Raw genomic sequence first — 23,807 nt, forward strand, 5'->3', positions numbered from 1 at the left:
TCGTTTATATCCTTGCTTCAGTCACATGTTTTTCGAGCTGCTCCCATTTCAATTTTCTTTCCCACCCTCCTCTCCCACTTCTCCTGGAATACTTGTATTTTGTTCCATTTAACTGCCTTATTGTATTTTGTAGTTTTTGGAATGCTTTGATCACTTCTGGTTTTGTCTTGTTTACTATCCTGACCTTTTTCAAGTCTGATTGTGACACAACTTCATTATTCGTTTTACTTGCTCTTTGTTATGTGCCTTTTTACTGTAGTGGAGTCTTAATAAAGAACTTCCAAATTTACCGCCAGAAAGTTGTTTTGTCCTTTTGTGAGAGCGATGGGTGTAATTAAGAACGCCACTGGCAGGAAAGCAGACAAAATGAAAAAAAGGACGTTCAATGGCCTAGGCCTGAAAGTAACAATCGACGTAAACAGCCAATACTACCTATACAGAAAACATAACGACTACACGATATGTGTCAATGAGTAATCCAACCACCCTCCCTCCATAATTCAACACATCCCCGATACAGTTTCAAAGCGCATTTCCTCCATATCCAGCGATGAGAGTCTGTTCAACAAGGCATGCAGTGATATTTACAGTGAGGCATTTAAGGCAAGTGGTTACGATGACCAGTTAAATTACACATGTGTTGACAAGCCGGCAGAGAAAACAAGAAGCAGACAGCGTAGAATTACATGGTTCAACCCACCCTACAGTAAGAGTGTAAAAACCAACGTCGGAAAGGAATTCTTCCGTCTCCTTGAGAAAAATTCCCAAAGGATTGTAAATTACATAAAGTTCTCAAAAGAAATACAATCAAATTAAGCTACAGCTGCATGCAAAACATGGACAGTATTATAAAATCACACAACAAACGGGTCACCCAGCGGAATTATAAAAATCTCACTGACGTATGTAAATGCCGAATCAAGACCAATTGCCCACTCCAGGGGGCTTGCCAATCTAAATCTATAATCTAAAAAGCTACCGTTACAAGGGATACAAATAAGGCAAAATATTACATAGGTCTAACTGACAACACATTTAAAACACGCTATGCAAATTATGTCCAATCTTTCCGAAGTAAGGCATATGCCAACAGCACAGAATTATCAAAATATGTCTGTCACTTGAAATCTCAGGACAAACCATTTAATATATCATGGTCAATCCTATCGAAAGCAAGTAGTTACTCAAATGTGTCAAAGAAATGCAACCTTTGTCTTACAGAGAAGCTATTCATAATCAATGCAGATAAGTCCAGCCTTTTAAACAAGCGTTCCGAGTTGGTCTCCAAGTGCCGACACGAAAACAAATTTTACTTGTCAAATTTCAATCCAACCCATCACACCAAATAATTTGACCCAACATGATACTTATATGTAAGCACCTGAAGCAAATTTCATACAATAAAATCTACCTATCTGACGATCGCGTGTGCGTGAAACTCGAGTAATAGGTACCAAACATACTTGATGTGTTCTCATATTTATTGTATATATTTATATATAATCCCATGGTTTCGGCTCGAAGTTGTACGGCTCCGCGAAAAACACTCGTATACGATGACGTCAAACAGAGGAAAATACCATGGGATTATATATTTATCACATGAACAGTCTTCTTATTTTTCTTTTGACGTGGATGGATCAAAATTATCGTAACAAATTGCATGAATTTCGTCGCGATTTGTGTTTTACTTACGCGGATTACTTTCATTTAAAGAGTAAAGTGGTCCGTCACCAAGGAGATACTATTATTATTAATTAATCCCATCAAGCTGAAATTTGCTATATCCAATGGTATCTCCACCAATCAAACGTACGGATTCGGTCACATGAACGTGTCAATCATTGTCTCGCGCTGTACCGATGCCAAGGCAAGTCGGCCATCGGTGGGCATAACTTTCATCGTGCTAGCGATGGATAGCCATAGTATTCAGAGTTATTTAGAATATTTACAAGTAGATTTATGGAGTAAATGCAACGACACGATCGAAACAGTAATTCTCATTCTCAGAGATTCCATGGCTTTTCAAAATATCACACAAATTTACGACCTCGGCGAGCGCGAAAGATTCTGTTCGATGACACACAGAGTCTACCTCATTGCATGTTTATGCCAACAACGCTGCCATCACGATCGCCGGTCTCTGCCGGTGTCAACTCATTAATCCCGATCTCGGTCATCAATGTTTTCGTCGTAAGGACTTCGATGTTTGCAGTGACATATATCTCACCCGTAGATACATCCTAATTTTACTTGACGGAAACTCTGTTTTGAGTGTTGTCAGAGTCAACTTTCTAAGTACATCGGAATCCACAGCGCTGCGCTGCATATACAGCTCAACAGCTGATGTCTTCGCTACAGCCTTTACAGGTTTGATTCCGAGCGAGAATTTACGGAATTTTTTTTATGATGAAGGAAATTTATTTTTGTTAGTCGAATGACTTTATACTTGTGCCTCCTATGTCGCTTTCCCGATGATTATACTTTACTCATTTAATCAGTTGAACTTCCGTTAAGGTGTAGATTTCAGGTTTATTGCCGACCGGTATCGCCAGGTACGACGTCCACGACGCGACCCGACTGGCGCTGCGACGTTACTAAGCACGAAGCTAAGCCATTAAAATAAAACGATCGGCGGTATCCCCATTCGATTCTCGGGAACAGCTATAGTTTTAGCGACTCGAAATTTCGCTGGATATGCCTTCTATGTTTCCATGTATGGATTTATCGGGCCACCTTTTTGAAAAATGTCATGAGAGCACGGCATCGATCATGACAAATCAGTCTATGTCACGTCGCGATTCGCATGTATGAACGGTACCATGCAAGAAAAAAGTTCCGGTTGATGACGTACAACAGGGGTAATTCGGATTTCTTATGTGTCCTGTTCTACGTCACACAGGTGGGAATTCGGGCCAGTTCATGTGATTATATATATATATATATATATATATATATATATATATATATATATCTGTTGTAATATTGAAAAAAGTAACTTAAATTCAATAACTTAGGGAGCTTTCAGTAATTACAGGGAGAGTTTGGCCTGGGGGAATTTCACGCACACCACTATTCATGGTGTCTATGATGAAATTATCAATAGTTTTTTCCAATACAAAAATAGGTAAATCTTTACATTTGTGTACTCTTGATTATTGATATTAATTTTCTTGATTAGACTAGAGTGGTTACAAATCAATGGTTGTGCAAGAAATTTGATTTTGGAAATTCACTGAAATGTCGATTCACTATGCATTGCGGTCTATGATGAAACTATGAATGATTTTTTTGTTAGTACAAAATTAGATTAATCTGTGCATATATGTATGCTTGATTATTGATATTAATTTTCTTGATTAGACTAGAGCGGTTACAAGTCTATGGTTGTGTAACAAATTTGATTTTGGAATTTAACTGAAATGTCGATTCACTATGCATTGTGGTCTATGATGAAACTATGATTTTTTTGAGCGGTCTATAATGTGCATGTATTTTGTTGGTGATTTGCTATTCAGGAAATATCACATGGACAATCAAAGTTTTGGCCATAAAATCAGCTTCTGTCAAATGTGACCCTCCCCCCAAGATAGGTTCATAAAAAGTGACCCTCCCCCTTGAATTGTTTTCTAAAAACTGACCCTGCCCCCAATTTTTCCGGCCCAGCCCCCTATAATTACTGAAGGCTCCCTTATTTATATTTGTAAAGTTTGTCAAACCTTCTGACTACCGTTATTTAATCAGTCTGAAGATCCTTTTTATCAGCTTCTATAGTTTTTGATATTTTTATTTTGGTGTTATGCGTACTAATTAGACTTGTACACCAACAAGTAAAACTTTCCATTTCAAAATCTGATGGATTCCTTGAGGGCGCCCCTCACGCAGTACAGCTGTATACAGCTGTAGCATGGAAGTATAATACTTCCATGGCCGTAGCAATCGATCTTGCCAGTAAAACTGTCTCCCACCCTCAATCACATTAATATTTGCTCAACTAATCTAGAGACACACACACAGAATGTCTTTCAAATATGAATCACGAAGAAAGATACTTAGAAAATTAATTGCATGAGGCAGTATATGTATATAGTTAGTATCGCTGCTCAAGTGCAATCACTGGACGCCATATTTGCTCTGGCCCATTCCAAATTCTGGTACAGGTGTCAAAGTCCTCACTGTGTTAGGCCTTTTTTAAATGACATTTTAAATTCAACCCTAGATTATCAAAGCTTACAGTATTTGTACGTGCCTCTATCTCCACCTACAAACTAATGTTTATCACTAACAGAATTAAGCATCTCCCTACTGATTAAATACAACTTTCCTTTACTGATATACCTTCAACAAAGTGGTACAACTCAAAACAAGGCTTGAATCTCATCAGAATATAAGTACATCAGCCAATCGGAAAACTGGACATAGGCCAATGGGAAAACTGGACATAAGCCAATCGGAAAACTGGACATAAGCCAGTGAAAAACGTCAAGCCAATTACAACATATTTCAAAATAGCCACTCATTCAGTTCAATTTTTAACGTACTATTTCAATTGTTAGCACAGATATATATATATATATATATATATATATATATATATATATATATATATATATATATAAAAGTAGAGATTTGTAGAGTATACCATCATATCAGTTTGTTTCCAGTAATCAACGTACCAAAACAAGAAAAGCCCAAAGGAACTACTTTGACCCCGATTTGATTTTCCGACATTTTGCTGACTCCAAACAAATGTTTACTCAAAAAGCCTACAAAATTCATGATCGGGAACTTTGACGGACATTTTGCGTAAACCATAAGTTTCGAACATTTTGGACAAAACTTTTGAACTTATAAAGCAGTCACATCTTACAAAACTAATTCACATTTTAACAAAAACTAATTCACATTTTAACAATGTCACACTGTCTCTGTATAGCAAACCGTGTTTCTGTACGCCCGACGCCCGAATTTACATTTGACATTTTCTTCGCCTATAAATTGAACTAATAAAATCCATATTTTCGTCGATGCTACAAAGTCCTTTTAGCAACCGCTGCATAGCCATTTGAGTATTAACGTATTGCGTTATCATGCATATCTTGACGTTTGTTGTAAAAATCACTGCTGACATTTTACGGTAAACGACACAGGCCTGGGGATTATTTGCATTAGGCCTAAGATTAAATACCATATCTTCAGTGTTTAAAACCACCTAGAAAATCCCCCTTCCTCAAGAAGCATAGCATATTGGTGGCAATACCAGAGAGGAAGGAAAGTCACTTTGTCCGGTCTTCTACTGAAGTTGAAGGACTTTGTGTAAGTATTGTATAGTTGGGGAACAACTTATAATAGATCGTTTTTGATAAATCAATATCGCCATGTTTTACCACAAATATCTCCGCTGATATTCTACGGCAATACGTCACCGAATGAAAACATTATAGACGTCGATGTATAGTGGTCAATTAATTTAAAGCGTACTAATGTACAGGACGATGTATTTACCTGAAAAGCAACGTTTTCAGGAACAGAGCTTTCTCTGTCTTCCGTAATGAAAGATGATTTCTCTTGAAAAGTGTTCGAGTCCACGTGACTTCCACTCTCAATCGATCGATACTTGTCAGTTGCTTTGCGAGACTTCGAAAGCAGCTTCACCAGCTTGCTGTCATTATGAACACTTGCTCTCGTCGTGGACGATCCTGCCGACATCTATGACGACAGACAAGATAGAAATGTAGCAGTCAAACGACGTAATTGCAAACTGTATATCACAATCTTACTGCTTTGGGTACGCTACCCTCTGCAAATGTACAGTGTTACTGTATACATGAGCTGGTCAAGTTACCCTAACGATTTGTTATTAAACTCAGATTATTTTTATAAACGTTATCCCAATGAGCAAAATAGCTGGCATGAAAGATATCCTGATTAAAGTTAGCGACGGGCAAAAAATAGAAGCAATTCAAATGACGCTTTGACACGGATATCTCGCTCGAATTTCCCTTTTTAGCAATTCCGAATTGACCTCTAAAAGTATGTGAAAGTACAAACCACGTACGACCACGGATCTTCATACACACGAGAAATTACGAGGACAGGAAAACGATATGAAAATATCTAGCATGTAGGAAAAGCATAATGGAAATACCATGTCTCCTTCGTCGCCACTGTCCTCCCCGTCTGATTCAAAATCTTGAAAGCCTCTGCTCTGGGTTGGCTGCATCCTCTCTCTTCTGCCTGACTCTTTATAGTCGAAGAACAGCTGCAACCGTCTGAATGACGGTATGGCATTAGCGAAGTCATGTATACCGTTTGCAAAAATTGCCAATGGCAAGTGAAGTTCAGAGAAAAAGGCTAGAGCCACGAAAGCCACGTCCGGTGTCAGCGGGTCATGGGTCAGGAACGAGTATGATACGATCGCCTTTGAGAGGTGAAGGAAATGGAAGGAGGGAGAGATGTGTAGACACACAGGCAGAGACAGGCATACAGAGACAGAAAAGGCGACGGCGAGTGGATAGATAAACAGAAGAGCAAAAAGAATAATTGAAAAAGTTGCTCCCGACTTCGATTTGACAATTTGTCATACAGGGTATACATAAAATGTTCGCATGAAGTCACTGAGTGCTCAAAATGATGGCGTTAAGTGCAAAATTAGCGTCAAAATTAATACTTAGCTGAGTGCCAACACGTGATTGCGTTTGTGCCCTCTAAACAAAATGAAGTCTTTTTATCCACGATCGCTTTAACATGAAAATGAATATCACCACAATGTGAGTGATAGCTGTTGTTCTTTATTACATGAAAGTCCCTGCCTATCAAGCATTCATTGCAAAAGCTATCATAACGTCAAATATTCATTCGTTCATAGTGAGAATATAACATTACACCGAATTTGATTTCTTTGTCCATACCCTATAATGTTTTACTGAATGTTTTATCTTGTGTTGCTACAAGCAGATTATAGCTTGTGTTTAATGACTAGAATATCAACATGTTTCAAGTAGTTAAACAGCAAAAAAACTTTTAATGTCAAACCAACTTCAACGAAAAATGATCAAAATAGAAACCGAATTCTCTTTTTTGAGCTAAGGTTTAAGATGCAGTATCAAGACACCGAATTGTAGCTTCTTAAATGTTTTGCTAGGTAAAGTCCTCTAATAATGCTATTTAAAAGGTGTTCAAAATACAACTGAAAAGTCGAATACAATGTACATCTGTTAACTTCGATGAGGCAGCAGGTATAAAAACTGTAGAAAGAGAAAAACGGGTCAAGAAAAATCCTTGGTTCATATGAGAAAATCAACTTACTATTAACGACACGATAGCTGATGTGACTATGGATAAGGAAACTGCAAAAAAAATCAATATAGGTGTTGTAAAGCTGGTAATGGCTCTTAACCCAAAAATAATATTGTCAAAACTTCGCTAAAGTAATTTAAACACCTGCTCGGAGATAAAGGACAAAACAAATTCTATTAAAATAATTCTGTCCCGATAATTTACGCCTTGATTTAACCAAGGTGTCGTTTTCAAGAAACGGACACGTTACGCGAAAAAATATCTTATTTGGCGTTAACCATCTTTCTTTCTATTTGTTTGCCATATTCCAAGGTTAAGCCACGCACTTCCCTAAGTCGGACTGAAGTCGTAGTGGTTATTTCAGAACATTTCTACTCACTCATTACGCCCGTGTATATTCCTACTTTGATCAGCAAATGAACTTGTTTGTTCCTCACAATGTCCATACCATTGCAAAACACTTCCTCCCAACCACACAATTTCACCAAATTCATGCTTCGTAGCGTCTCGTTGATTTTCTTCAACCGCTTGTCGGAAGTTTTCTATGAGAGTGACAGACAACATAAAAACATCAAGGACAATTCCTTTCTATTTCTCCAGAGACGAGGGGTCTCTCTTAAAACATTATTCCTTAAGTTTGTGTTATTTGAGAAATCATTAGGCATCATGGGCCAGTGGCCACAGCAGTCGACACACGATCACAGGATGGTGAGTTCGAGCCCCGGCATGGCCATGGTGTTATGTCCTTGAGCAAGGCACTTTATTCCTCATTGCTTCTCCCCACCCAGGAGTGATTGGTACCTGGTAGGGCATTGGTTGTAATCTCAGACACAGACAAACAGAAGAAACAGACAGGCAACGCGGCATGGCTTTTGTTCCATGGTCGTCTCGGTAGACTATGGCATTTAAAATGAGCTTCACAGGCGTTAGTTTTTTTGAGACCTTTGTTCGTGGTTGATGATTGCACGAGATTATGCAAAAAGTACGACGAGATGGCATCGTGCTGCCAGTCGCGTAGCAACCATACTTACTTTGTGAGCTCTCAGTGCAGAAACACTGCTTCACGCCAATCAAAACATAACACACCCGCAGTTTCATAAACACGTCCTTCAGTGACCAACTTTTAATAGACGATATGACTGTCCGTAAACCATTGAGTAAAACCAGACAGTATCGATAGAAGATTTTCAAATTTGGTTGAAACACACATATTACATATTCATAAAAATGTGAGAGGAATTTTTAAAATGGTAAAACTCACTTTCCCGAAGCTCAAAACTTTCCCGTTTTGGCCAGCATGCCGATTCCTCTCAGCACCACATGGCAACAATTAAACAAACTTTGTCGAACATACTTTCGCTTAAAAAGTGGCGAAAATCCGGAAACTACCGAAGGGTGCATGGTCGGCACTCTTCGGAAAAGCGAGGCGAGAGCTACCTGAGGCGAGGCGAACATGGATGACATACGTAACCGCTTCACGCCTTGAACAATACCCGTTGCAAGTCTGTGTCTATTTGCCTGTGTTGTAATGTATGCGTTTTAGCTCTGCTGCGCTGATTAGCTGCACATGTGAGCTGTTGTTTGCTCCCCAGGGAGTTTGAGTGGTATCATATTAGGTCCTGTGACCAGGTGTAAGTAAAGCGCCTTGAGCACATGTACTTGTGGATATGTGCGCTATATAAGAACCCATTATCATCATCATCATCATCATCATCATCATCATTATCATAATAATAACAACAATAATAATAATAATAATAAGGCAGTATTGCTGAAGGCAATGAGTACTTGGGCCGAGATAGAGTAATTTTGAGGACAATATATACTACTATTCAAATATGGTCTTGAATTTCCTCCTGTCAATTAGGCATTTGATTAACTGGTTATTAAACGAAGCAATCGCATGACAACGGCAAATATGTCTAGCAACTTTTGTGGAGTTTGAGGCAGGGGTTCTTTATTTATAGTGAAATTGCTTAAACTCCTTAAATATTCAAATTACAGCAAATTTCTTTTGTTCTCGATGGTGGATGTCTAATATTTAGATGGGCATATTTAGATTTCTACCCTATAGTTATCCCTATATACCAAAATCGGACATCTAGCTCTATTGGCTTGCTCAGAATTAGATATGCGAATAATTAATGAGGTACAATATGTGGTGTCATAAGGTGTCCCATCATACAAATATGAAGGGTGTAGCACTTGTGGTTACTGAGTTGTGGACAATATATATATTTGAGGTCAAAGGTCATTGAGGTCACATGACATTTTGTCAAAATAATTGTATTGCTAAGTTATTCCTATATACCAAAAATCAGACCTCTAGCTCTATTGGCTCGCTCAAAATTAGATATGCGCATAATTAATAAGGTACAATATGTGGTGTCGTTAGGTGTCTTATCATACCAAATATGAAGGATGTAGCACTTGTGGTTACTGAGTTGTGGACAAATATGTATATTTGAGGTCAAAGGTCATTGAGGTCACGTGACGTTTTGTCAAACAAATTATACTGTTAACTTATCCCTATATACCAAAAATCAGACCTCTAGCTCTATTGGCTCGCTCAAAATTAGATATGCGCATAATTAATGAGGTACAATATGTGGCGTCATAAGGTGTCCCATCATACCAAATATGAAAGGTTTAGCACTTGTGGTTACTGAGTTATGGACAATAATGTATATTTGAGGTCAAAGGTCACCAAGGTCACATGATATTTTGTCAAAATGTCTGAGATATCTGCGTGAACCGATGGACTCACTGATGGACTCACGGACGGATATGACCCAATCTATAAGCCCCCTGGACTTTATCCGTGGGGACAAAAAACTGTGTCACTGCATCCTTTAGGCAATATGAATACGATGAGAAACTAAATTTTTATTTTTCTTGGCCTTATACATGAAAGTCTATGGAGAACTGCCTTATACATGGGAGTCTATGGAGGTGTAAACTAAAAAGTCCTCTACCACGGCCAAATTCGATCGCATTGTGAAACAAATCGACGTGCATCTGTATGGGGTTGGGTACTATTCTTGTGCAAAGTTTGAAAGAAATTGACCAGGGCATGTCTGAGATATCTGCGTGAACGGACGGACGGACGGACTGACATGACCAAACCTATAACTCCCCCAGGACTTCGTCCGTGGGCACTAAAAACAACGCAACAGTTATTACAGCTACACCGGCGGTAGGTTCATATCAAGAGCCCCGTACGGTCTGCCGCCGTCGCTTGAAAACAATCTCATAAACCTGGCCATATGGGCAACTGTGTATGAGCAGCTGGATGATTGACTTCCCGGAGAAGGCGAGCTGTCACGTTCAAGCTCAGGATTATTTGTCGATCAAATTTCAGTAAATTTACCTTACCTAGATGAAATTTTGTCTATATGCTGAAATTTCGCCGAAGTTTGACAAAATTGCATCGATTTTTCAGGTTCATATCCGACATTTTTGAGTTTTGAGTGCAGACAGAAATAAGTTTTGAGGCAACATGGCTGCGACCCCATGTTGACCCCTAGCCCTGCGTACGATGCTATGTGCTACAGCTAATAACAGCATCGTACGCAGGGCTAGCGAGAGAGTTGCCGACATCGACGGTTATTTACGAGAAGTGAATAAAAGACTGTCATTTTTGGAAGCGATCGAGTAGCTGAGGTAGGCTGGGATACGACTTGGGCCCAAGAACGCTGAATTTCGGCAGTAATTTGGCTTTTTTACGTCAAGTCCAAAAATGGATTTGAAGTCACCTACCCTACGAACGCGTACGGGTCTTTGCAGGGCTGTGGTGAGCGGGGCGATTAGCTGTAGCGGAACACACAGCATCGTACGCAGAGCTAGTTGACCCCAAGTGAAAATGTGTTCGCGATCAAATCTTCCTATATTTTTTTCAGAATTTTCGACAAAATCATTGCTTCTTACATCTTTTGTAAAATATAAAATATTCAAATAAAAATGCGATGTGCCATGTCTCTAGATTTCTAAAATATTGTTCGTTGACCGTTCGACGGAATACTCATTTCGCAAACTTGTGACGCAGTGGAAATTCAATACTGACCGCCAAATAATCTTAATGAGACGAGATCATTCTAGACATCCTCCAAATTATCTAACCATTCGCGTTAGAGTTCAGCTCGCTTAGAGGATCATAACATTCTTCGGCCTTCGTTTAGATCGACCCTAATCTCTCCAATTTAGGAAATAAATACACAAGCTACCTTGACAAAACTTCGTGCACCATATCCAGGACCAAACACACTACAAATCTGTCTTGACGTCATCATCTCCTTACATGGTAATCGCATACCGTATTTTTTAGCAAGGAGACACAGAATACGTCGGAGTATTCAGTTTCAAAACGTATTACATTGTGTGATGTTGTCAAAAAAAGGTAATGTTACTGCAGTGGTATAAATTACAAAACACAAAAGTTCAAATCAGTTTATTTTGGACTGGCTTTACCCAACATTTCATATTGTTTCTTATGCCAGATTTGACCACGTGCTTACTGGCGACCCCTTTACATGCAAATTTTGTGTCAAATGGTGTGTTCTCCTGGAAAAACAAACGTACGATTTCTATATGAAGGAGGCGAAATTTGCCCTCAAAACTCGAAACCACCCCTTTATGGGGTGTACCTAGCTATTTTGAACGAGCTTCTCGAATCTGCAGCTCTATTTCGAAATGATGGTCTGGTTTTCTCAGCTCAAGGATAAGTGTTCTCCATCGCTGTGGGCATTACTATTCTCAACTGGGGGTACAGTTTCCAGTCGTAATGTTTTCATTGTGTCCGGGATATTAAACCTTTCCTTTTCACAATTTTACTTCGATTAACACTAGTCCACATCTTGTCAGCGATTAAACATGTTTCAAGTTTAAATGTTAAATTCTGGTCTCGAGCCCTCTTGTTCGACCAAACTGAAATTACCCCTCCCACTTTGGCTCGTCCAGTGGGTGTAGCAAGGGTCGTGCCATCGCCTAGAAAACGGAGGGTGCATTAATTGTTGCATTTCGATGCACATTTTGATTATATTCAGAAGATTTTGTGGCAAAAACTCAGATAGAGAAGCATTAATATTCACATCTCACTTATTCAAGACTGTCTGAGAGCAGCACTTCCATTCAGTTAACATCATTACGCCATTTATTATGCCAAGAAAGATGAAGCCAAGACATTTGCCCTCCCTGGTCTCAGCCAGGAATGGTTATACCTTACAGAGTTTTTTCCCACGGAATGAAAACAAATGTACTTGGGCTGAGGCCCAAGTACAATAATAATAATTAATATAAGTATTATATAGAAATAATAACGCGAATAATAATAGGTTCAATTTCCATGAAAATTGCACCATAAGGGTATTTTGGGTCGAAAAGACTAAATATGATATCGATTTCACTGCCCCATGTTTCCATGGTAACCATTTTAGGGGTTGAAAATTTCAGTTTTTCTAATATCCCATGAAAAGTTACTTTGATTGATATGAAATTACCTAGTGGGGGAGTTAGGGTCACAGAACACAAAAACCAGACTTATCTTAATGTTTCGAGTTGCCATGGTAACTATTTTGGGATTGAAAATGATACTTTTTATTTATTTATTTTTTTTTTATTTATTCAGCTTTGACATAAAGTCAGGATGAGTCGCACAGGTGACTAACACCTATACAAAAGCAACCCTCCACAAAAACACACATGTAACAAGTTACACATACAAAATTAAAAACAGAAAAGACAAACGCAGAATAAAAGAGTCATAAAAAAATACAAGAAATTTCAAAACAGAACAAAACAAAACAGAGAAATTAACAGAGACGGCAATTTTTACAGTGGCACTTTCCCACCCAAGTACAAGTGTTATCAGGATAAAAATTATTGTTTAACAAACCCGTGTAATGTTTTAATAAAATAGACTTGTATGACCTAACACTTGTTGAAGATTTGCCATGAAAGGGCATAACACTACTCGAGTAAAAAGCTCTGTTAAAAAACGAGTAACGAAAACATTCAGTTTTAAAAAATGGCATCTTCATGGAAGTGTCATCAGGAGATTAAATGTGACAAACTGGCTTAAATTTAAGTCATACATACCAGTAAAACATTTAGCTAAAAAGACACAGTCATTTAATTCTCTCCTGTAGCTCAATGGGAGCAAATTCAATTTAATCATACGCTCTTTGTAATCCATCTCCTGGGGATATCCAAGAATGTATTTGTGGCTCTCCTTTGGACACCTTCAAGATGAAGCATTGATTGCTTAGTCGTGACAGCCCATGACTGGGATGAATAATCAAGAATACTACGGACAAGGGATAAATACAGTTGGAGTTTCATTTTAGTGGAACAGGTGTGGCCACATGTACGTTTAATCAGTCCCAGCATGCGGTTTGCTTTTGTAACAGATATATTGATATGCTTATCCCAAGACATATTTAAAGAAACTTCGACTCCAAGATCACGTATGCTGTCAACTTTTTCTAGGGAAACACCACGCATTGAATAAGTATAAGTATTTTCCCTAATTCCTATTAAAGAACTATTGATTGATGAAAAAAATTGATAATAAGGGTTTTTCTTGTTAGCACAACAAAAAAATCTAACTCATTTTAATGTGAGATGTTTCCATGGTAACCATTCAGGACTAAAAATGACCAGTTTTTCAAAGATTCCACCTAAAATCTAGTAACCAACAGAATATGTTATATGAAAGGGATATTTTGGGTTAGAAAGACCAAATTTCCAGTGTAAAAATCCAGTAATCAACATAAATATTTTACCAACGGGTTATTTTGGGTTAGAAAGTCAAAACATGATAACCATTTTTACTGCCCTGTGTTTCCATAGTAACCTATTTGCATTTTAAAATTTCAAAGTTTTTCCAAATTCCATTAAAAGTAATCCCAGTTACTATGCAAATGCACTTCTAAGTGTATTTATCACAGCATGAACTCCATGTTCATTTTTGTTTCATGTTGCCATGGTAACCATTTAGGTAACCACAGTTTTAGTTATTTAAAACCATGCATATTTTAGATCAGGGGTATCTTTTTTCGTTAACCAGACAAGAAAAGGCTATTTTACGAGATTCTGCCCATGAAAATAATTTTCTAGTCTTTTGATGTGTATACTTGCACACCTTTAATACCCGAGGGAACAGGTATAATGGACGACAGTGGGACTCAAAAGTTCTGTGACCTATTAACAACCCGTTTCACTCTCAGAGTTGTATGCAAATTTTAAAAGGCGCCATGACAACCTGACAACAAAATGGCCTTTTCAGCACTGAGACATACTGTAGCAGGGCTAAAAATTGGCCATGGCCCTTCTACCGGGAGAAGGCATAATTTCTGTGTCATTGTGATTGATATATTATTATCAAAATGCAACAAGAATGCGTTTTTATTGGCCATAGTTTCCTGTGCCTGTCATTCAAGTGCGTCAGTTCAGATATTGAAACTTTGTTGCAAAGTTCCACCGCACGGCCGGTCGTCTTCGTAATTTCCAGAACAAAGTCACATTATGTGCCCAGCTGGGTTTGACTGCATTTATCTACCTCGTCCCAAAGTGACGGACGGACGGATCTTTCAACCTTTCACCTTGGTGAAAAACGCATTAATTGATTCGCCAAAGGCCTGTTGATTCCCTTATTTTTGCACAAGTGCCACATGGACATAGGAAAAAGTTCGACTCAACATAGCCCTATTGATTGTTGAATACAACCACGGTCCATGATGAGAGTTCTCGAATCAAAAACTGTAGCCGTGCTCGAATACAAATGTCTTCTCATTAAATTACGTCTTTCTTGATATACAAGACTTAGCATTCCAAATCTGTCACCCTGTTTTTTCAAAGTTTGGAGAAGGGTGGCATTTCCATCTGAATGATTGAACGACATGAAACGCATCGCATATTATCCGGCAATATGTACACTGTACAGTAGAAATACTGTATACGCTCCAGGTACGTATAACTGTAAGATTATACGCCACAAAATGGCCACAGGCGGCGTGAACTTTCTGAAAGGATTTCCTAAACGTCCTACTTGTTACCTTACATACTCACATGTGATGTCCTGAAAAGTATTCTCTGCAGTAATTCCAGTTTCTGTCAACATGCAAAGCTGAACGACATGATTATAGCACGAGATGTAGTGTACAGACTATTCACGCGCACGTTCACTCAATTGCGCATGCTCATATTGGCAGACTACACTGGCAAGAGTGCGCATGCGTAAAGTTATATTTGTAGCACAGATCTCGAGGAAACTCATGCCTTTGCTCTATTTCCATCCCAAAACTTCCTTGATTGCTTACATTTAATGCACATGAACAAAATAAAACCAGCAACGTCAGCATAGGGAGAGGGTTTATGGTTTTCGTCACAACTACAAATGCCACGCTGAAGATACGTTTACAAGGCCAATTACACTGGCATAGACTCTCCACAGTCGCTGTGCCTTGTTTTGTGCACGCCCACGACTGCCACGATGGGCCTGCATTCGAAGGCTACGCTGTGCAGCTCAGCAGCTGTGAGCACGCGCTGTCAGACACAGCGACTGTCAGTTTATTTCAAGTATATGAATATTCATAAGGGTAGTGATGTCAAAAGGAACACCTAATTGGGCGGAGAGAATATACGTACGACAATTAGAAGTCACCCCTATTGACAAAATTAAAATAAACAACACCTCTTTTTCAGAATTCCTACAGCTTAAATGAACTGTTATTAGATTTCTATATAATACTTATAACCCCTAAACTTGTAATAATAATAATAATAATAATAATAATAATAATAATAATAATAATAATAATATTATTATTATTATTATTATTATTATTATTATTATTATTATTACAAGTTAAGGGGCTATAAGTATTATATAGAAATCTAATAATAGTTCATTGAAGCTGTGGGAATTCTAAAAAAGAGGTGTTGTTTATTTTAATTTTGTCAATAGGGGTGACTTCTAACTGTCGTACGTGCAGCGCAGAATTATGCATCATATTGTACGGAGAGAGGGGGGATATCATTAAGCCAAGGGGTAATGCTTGTCGGAAAAGTGACACTAAGCAGTTTAAGCGATACCAGCAGGCCTAGACTTTCAACTTTTGTGCGAACTTTATGGATGAAAATTAGGTCTCAGAACCCACCCCACCCCACTCTAACTTAACTGACCTAAAACTGAAAAACATTTGGGACACGTGTCCTGTACTAATTCTTTCATAAACGTACCAATGTACAATGGATTCATTCTGATGTACCGGTATAGTTTAAAACTTATTCAGACTTACCTCGTAAGCGTCATAATGGCATTGCAAAATAAACATTTTTCTGCATTTCGCATGTTTCACCCTGCCAGTGTAGTCTGTCAGAGACCCTGCGATTCGCGTTCTTCCCTGTTGGAACACGCGCGCGCCCTTCAGAGACGCGACGCGAATCCCAGAGCATGCGCGATTGAGTCTACGTGCATGCGCGTGACAGTATAGAACGATCTCGTGTTATCGTGTCGTTGACCTTTAAAATGATGGAATGTTGAAAGAAACTGGAATTACAGCAGAGAATACTTTTCAGGATATCACATGTGAGTGTCTAAGGTACCAAGTAGGACGTTTTGGAAATCCTTTCAGAAAGTTCACGCCGCCTTGGGCCATTTTGTGGAGTATAAGCTTATACAGCGTATATACAGTATTTCTAGGCTACTGTACGTATTGCCGGAACATATGCGATGGAATTTTGCGTTTCACGTCGTTCAATCATTCACACGGAAATGCCGCCCTTCTCCAAACTTTGAAAAAACAGGGTGATCGACAGACTTTGGAATGCTAACTCTTTTATATCAAGAATGACGTAATTTAATGAGAAGACATTTGTATTCGAGCACGGCTACAGTTTTTGATTCGGGAACTCTCATCATGGACCGTGGTTGTATTCAACAATCGAGAGGGCTAGGGTGAGTCTAACTTTTTCCTATGTCCGTTTAGCACTTGTGCAAAAATAAGCGAATCCACAGGCCTTTGGCGAATCAATAAATGCGTTTTTCACCAAGCTGAAAGGTTGAAAGATCCGTTCGTCACTTTGGGACGAGGTAGATAAATGCAGTCAAACCCTGCTGGGCATGTCCAATGTGACTTTGTTCTGGAAATTACGAAGACGACCGACCGTGCGGTGGAACTTTGCAACAAAGTTTCAATATCTGAACTGACGTTACTTGAATGACAGGCACGGGAAACGATGGCCAATAAAAACGCATTCTCGTTTGCATTTTGATAATGATGTATCAATCACAATGACACAGAAATTATGCCTCCTCCCGGCAGAAGGGCCATGGCCTATTTTTAGCCCAGCTACAGTATGTCGTAGAACTGAAAAGGCCATGTTGTTGTCAGGTTGTCATGGCGACTTTTAAAATTTGCAAACAACTCTGAGAGTGAAACGGGTTATTAACAGGTCACAAAACTTTTGAGTCCACTGTCGTCCATTATACCTGTTTCCTTGGGTATTAAAGTTCGGCAAGTATCACATCAAAAGACTAAAAAATTCACTTCATGGGCAGAATCTTGTAAAATATAAATAGCCTTTTCTTGTCTGGTTAACGAAAAAAAGATACCCCTGATCTAAAATATGCATTGGCCACTGTCACCGGGCTACCAACTTCAGAAAATGGAGGCCCAAGTGGACTACCAGGGAAAAAAGTTAATTTCGAGCCCTGGGCAGTATAAAACATGATACATTTAACTTGTGATATTTCCCCCTTGTCTTGGCCTGCTTGGTTTAAAAAAAATTTAAAGGTTTATAGGCATCATGTTCAAATTTAGCCGTTGCTACCATGGAAAGGGGAGATCTAGCTAATAATAAAGTTTATGGGGTCACGCCAGGTCACACAAAAAATAAGGCACCACTACATGGTCATTTTACTTTAGTTAAAGAATCAGAAATAATTTGTCTTCATTATTCTTCCTGGAATGAGGCAAAGAAATCATAATAAATGATTTTAAAATGAAAATTAATACGTCGTTAATAATAAATCCATAAAATAAATATGTACCAGTGAATCATGTTTTAAATGAAAAAAAATGGGCGCTACTGTTACTGCTTGTGATAAATAATGATAAATTGGGTGCTAAGGGGAATTGGGTTCATAAAATTAATTTGAGATACTAGTAGAATCAATTTTAGCACGTAAAACTAATTTGAAGGCATAAACTTAATTCAATGAATGCATAATAAGTTAGCACTAAACTGTATAACACTTATTTGGGATGACTGCATGAAACAAAATTAAAAATGCTTGAAAAATTATTTTTGGTCGATATAAAATTAATTCTAACACTAAAATTAACGAAAAGCATAATTTTGACCAGAATGGCCCCAGTATACATTATCTTTATTATTCTTCCTAGCTGAAGGCAAAGAAATTACAATTATTATTATTATTATAGAACAAATGTTAAAAGTTGTAACTTAGAAATCAATGAAGTAAATAAAAAACAGTGAATTATGGTTTAAATAAGAAAATTGTTACCATGGCAACATAAAACAAAAATGAACAATGGAGTTCATGCTTTGATAAATACACTGGGATAACAGTACACTGGGATAACATTTAATGGAATTTGGAAAAAAAATTGAAATTTTTTAAACATAAATAGGTTACTATGGAAATACAGGGCAGTAAAATTGGATATCATATTACATCTTTCTAACCCAAAATAACCGTTTGTTATAATATTTCTTTTGATTTCTCGATTTTTACACTGGATATTTAGTCTTTCTAATCCAAAATATCCCTTTGATATAACACTTTCTATTGTTTACTGGATTTTAGGTGGAATCTTTGAAACACTGGTAATTTTTACTCCTGAATGGTTCCCATGGAAACATCTCACCTTTAAATCGTGTGATTTTTTTGGTGTGCTAATCAGAAAAACCCTTATGATCAATTTTTTACATCAATCAATAGTTATTTAATAGGAATTAGGGAAAAACTAACATTTTCAATCCCAAAATTGTTACCATGGCAACTTGAAACATTAAAGTTAGTCTGATTTTTGTGTTCTCTTACCCGAACTCCCCAAGTAAATAATTTTCATATCAATCAAAGTAATTTTTCATGAGATATTAGAAAAACTGAAATTTTCAACCCCTAAAATGGTTACCATGGAAACATGGGGCAGTGAAATCGATATCATATTTAGTCTTTTCGACCAAAAATACCGCTATGGTGAAATTTTCAGGGAAATTGAACCTATTATTATTCGCGTTATTATTTCTATATAATACTTATATTAATTATTATTATTTGCATCTTGACAGGCGCTGAAAAGCTGGTTGACGACCTTTTTATTCACGCTTACGTGCATATGACAAACGTTCAGATCAAGAGAAAAGAAAATAAAGGTGAGATTTCTGTGTGATACCGATAAAGATATGCTGACGGAATAACGATTGATCACAACCAAACCTTGTCGTATGGTAGGATTAGCCTGAGGAGCCGTACTCACTGCTCACCATGCCGTTCATAGAGCTAACTTGAGTTTATGATTGACTTTACTCTTTCATCACTCATTGTTACCTGCATCAATGACAATTGCAGACTTGTTCATAGGCAAATTTGGGCAAACAGGTTTAGAATGAATCTTATTTTTCTTCCTTCGAAGCAAAACAGTAAATAGCAACTTTTGCCCTTTCGTTATACTAAAACAAATATGACTCACAAGTTTCAGTACGACTTTGCTAGCAAACGAAATGGAATGATGTTGTGTTTTCGCTGTTCTAAATCGAAATAACCGCTACTCCCTCCAAAATAGCCAATGACGTCATAAGTAATTTTGGCAGGATTTCAACAGTTTACTTTGACGCTCCATACAAAATTCCTGCAGTCAGTTTTGTTTTACTTGAAGACCGAGACATTTACGTTTTTTTGAGTTTTACTAAACTAAGTCGACAAATACTTACCAATACTTCAGTTTGAATTCCCGCAAGTCTGCCGGCAACTTTTAATTGTACTAGTAAGAACACAATGTAGAATGTAGCCCCAATGAGAGCTGAGACTCCTATTTCCATATACAACAAGGCGAGTATTGCGACGACCTTTAAAAGAACACAATTACAATGACCCACACTTGTTACTATGATCTCTAATTGTAATATCATGTCGCCTGCTTTAAAAACGTGTGACACTTTCACTGGACAATCACGATCACTTTCCGTAGCTTGTTTACTCGAGAAAGAACCGTTTTGAAGTCCGTGAACTTGTGAAAATAAAACAGATATTAACGAATATTTGCAAAACACGGCCTAAAAGCCATAAATATTGATACGTTCTATCTTCCACTTAGTCATGATCGTATTCGTCTTCGTCATCATCATCATCGACGATAATTGTTTCTGGATTTGCTATGTTGTAATAAATAATTATATTTCCTTTCTTGTTCAAAAACGACATTCATGCGGTCTTTGTACGTTGGCACGATTATAATGATACTGGACACTGTACTTACATGAAAAGGTACAGTCCAAATTCCTGCTTGTGTCTGCGTGGAATGGAAAATCGCCATGGCGTCCACTGACATGTGATTAGTGACTTGTCCAACAGTCATATCTCCACTCGATAAAGCTGAGACCGGTAGGTGAAGGGACTTTTCGTAAGTATACGCCTAACATCAAAAACAAATTTTGAAAAGTAAAATTTGGTTATCCAGCGTAATGTTCGGGCAAAGTTAGCTGCATGACTTCTATATACCCATTTCCTGAAACTATATTTAAGAGAATAATTCAGAATATGAAAATGTTTGTAGGAACGTCGACTGACCAGAATCCTGTTCAACATGAACATCAAATCCATGTTTGAATGAAGAGAAAAAATGTAGCAAAAGAAAAAAATCCTTATAAATTTGGAAGGATAAATCATGTGTTTGATTTGCGCTAATCTTAAATTTACCGTGACTGTCAACACATAAAAGTAAGTTTTGATGTGCTGTCACTAAGCATTGTCCGCAATTATAATGATGTAATATTCAGCTACGGTGAGTCTCACGGTAGTCATGCCGAGTAATTAGTATTGAATATTGCCTATATTACCTGAATGGCTGTACTGGCTTGCAAGCTGACAAAGTCGACGATAAAATTGCCATATTGTACGAAAACAATCCTACCGATGGCAGCAACAAACAGGCAGGCAGTAAGGACAAATCCATTGGTGAAGAATTCATTCACCGTGACATAGCAATCCTTTGGAGAGACGAACAGATATTTTAATCAATGCTACAACCACTGAAAAACAAACTTGTATATTGAATCGCATCAAACTAGGCGCAAGCGCTGACATGTATATACATGTAGGAAAACATCAACGAAATACATACATTGAAATTTTGTTACCCTTTTCATGAACCTTTCAAAAACCCTTCCGTCGATTCATAAGGGGTAAACTGAAATCAATACATTGCTTGTGATCGATGACATGAGTTAGTGATTTGACATATAGAGTAGGAATTTAAAAAGCGAACATGAAAGTAAAAAATATTCATGCGTTAAGTTCGATTTGAAATTTACAGGGTTCAAATATGTGTTCATGCCGACGAAAGAAGGGGTTTCGAGTAACGATGATAATTTTGCCTTTTATTATTAACAATAAATGATTCGCAATAACCGTAGTGAAATGAAAATTGCATTATTTGAGTTTTTCTATTTCTCATGAATATAAAGGGATAAACATTGCTGACAATCTCTATGCCCTAAGTGGTCATGGTCAACAAATATTGACACAGCACAGAATTATGAGTAGGTTTTCATACGTTCTCGACAGTTTGAAACTTTACTTCATCGTAGTACTGCACAGATGCATAGGTAATGATACCGCCGATACTGAGGGGAAAAGTTATGCTACATGCATTTCCAAGTCCCCTGACGAAGACGCCGACAAAGATATTCCGTCCAAATGCCTTCAGATAGGCTCTCCATAGAGACGGTACTCGGTTTTTCTTCGTCGCCCTTGCCTGAAAAATACCCGGACTAAAATCAGTGACATAAAATAGTAACCAAAAAAATGGAAGAAAGAAAAGAGAAAAGTATCGGCGATTCAAATATGTGAAGTTGCAATTGAATGTTAGAAATGTAGAATGGCAAAGTTTAGTTTTTATATTATACCTGCTCAGCACTATAAGCGACATTCAATTCTTTATAGACGTTTTTACACTCCAAGTCTTCCGGTACGCAGCCAAGATCAGATATCTCTAGTGGTCGTTGATATCCAAGAGCAAATAGCCGATTCATCTTATTAAAGATCATCCTCTGGAAAAGGCTGTTGTACTTATAATGGAAAAACAACCTTTTCTTCTTCAAGCCAGCAGGGAAGCCCTTCTCAGTGTACCAACAATGGAAAATCTGGAATGCGAATTTTAATTGCGTCGACAATGCATGGGTATGCAGAAAAGTTAAAATGTATGTATTTCGGACGACAGCTCTTTTGGCTGACTTAAATAAAGTGTAAACAATGCGACTTTGATGGTTTAACTTTCCAATAAGTTTTCAAGTAGTCAAACCATCAGAGGGAGAAAAAGAAATATTTCAGGGCTGAAGAACTGCAAGAATAATGACGTACCTATGAGTTGTAGCCTCTTCACGTAATATACTCAAAGAAATGCAGGACGATACTTTGTTTGAGACAGTGAAAATCAATGCAAAGGAATGGGCTGTCATGTAAAGCCCCCATAAAATATACTATAGATAAATAAAAGCTGAATTCATTTCCACCTTCATTCTCCCCATTGCAACTGAGGTCATAGTTTTGCTAACATTAACATGCTGATTTGTTAATTTCTTTCATCAGTGCTCCAAGTCATTACCTGTACAGCAAGACTAGTCAAAATGCAATCATATGTGTTGATCTCAATTATTATCATCAATTTAAATGTACATCGGTAGTATGTGCCTCGAAACTGAACGACTCTAATTAAAGGGGCACTCCCACTTGGTAACATTTTTAAAACACATTTTTTAATGCCAACGGTTGATATTTGACATGGCGACTGCGCGCGGATCGTGCGATATCGATAAAAACATGTCCTCAAAAAAGTAAACGTTTGAATTCCGGTGGCCCACCTGAATTCAGCTTCCGAACATAGAACGTTCGGCACTGGGACCATTGTCAACTAAGCTATGGAGTACGAGTCTACGCTGACGCTGCTGTACGCCACAGCAGTACCACTCGCGTCGGTGAGCGGTCATGTCCCATGGGAGAAAGCCGAGTCCTACTGACTCGGCATAAAAACGAAAAACAAAGTTTGCTGATTCCACCAGAATTCGCAAGGGTGACTAGCACAGATAGGTGCGGTTGATACATAGTATGCATAGTGGCCACCGCGTGGTATGCGCGCATACCACACGCGTCGGCCGCTATGTATCGAACCACGCGTAACTGTGTTGCAGACGACAAAATTTAGTCATCAGAGGCAACTAATATTTTACACGTAAAAACTGATATCTATGTGGTATTGTTTAAA

General features: G+C 38.0%; 1 protein-coding gene across 1 annotated transcript in view; it reads right to left on the minus strand.

Annotated features, from left to right (window-relative positions):
* LOC139135638 (ATP-binding cassette sub-family C member 8-like) overlaps nucleotides 1-23,807 on the minus strand; it is a 94,406-nt gene that overhangs the window by 59,865 nt on the left and 10,734 nt on the right. The window contains exons 2-10 of the mRNA XM_070703138.1: nucleotides 22,453-22,689; nucleotides 22,101-22,301; nucleotides 21,385-21,534; nucleotides 20,805-20,960; nucleotides 20,260-20,394; nucleotides 7,679-7,841; nucleotides 7,309-7,349; nucleotides 6,149-6,421; nucleotides 5,506-5,709 (exon numbers count right to left, since the gene is read on the minus strand). Coding sequence (XP_070559239.1) covers nucleotides 5,506-5,709; nucleotides 6,149-6,421; nucleotides 7,309-7,349; nucleotides 7,679-7,841; nucleotides 20,260-20,394; nucleotides 20,805-20,960; nucleotides 21,385-21,534; nucleotides 22,101-22,301; nucleotides 22,453-22,689 — 1,560 coding nt within the window. The remainder of the gene's footprint in view (nucleotides 1-5,505; nucleotides 5,710-6,148; nucleotides 6,422-7,308; nucleotides 7,350-7,678; nucleotides 7,842-20,259; nucleotides 20,395-20,804; nucleotides 20,961-21,384; nucleotides 21,535-22,100; nucleotides 22,302-22,452; nucleotides 22,690-23,807) is intronic.

Source organism: Ptychodera flava, chromosome 6 (assembly GCF_041260155.1).
Source record: "Ptychodera flava strain L36383 chromosome 6, AS_Pfla_20210202, whole genome shotgun sequence".
NCBI classification, from domain to species: domain Eukaryota; kingdom Metazoa; phylum Hemichordata; class Enteropneusta; family Ptychoderidae; genus Ptychodera; species Ptychodera flava.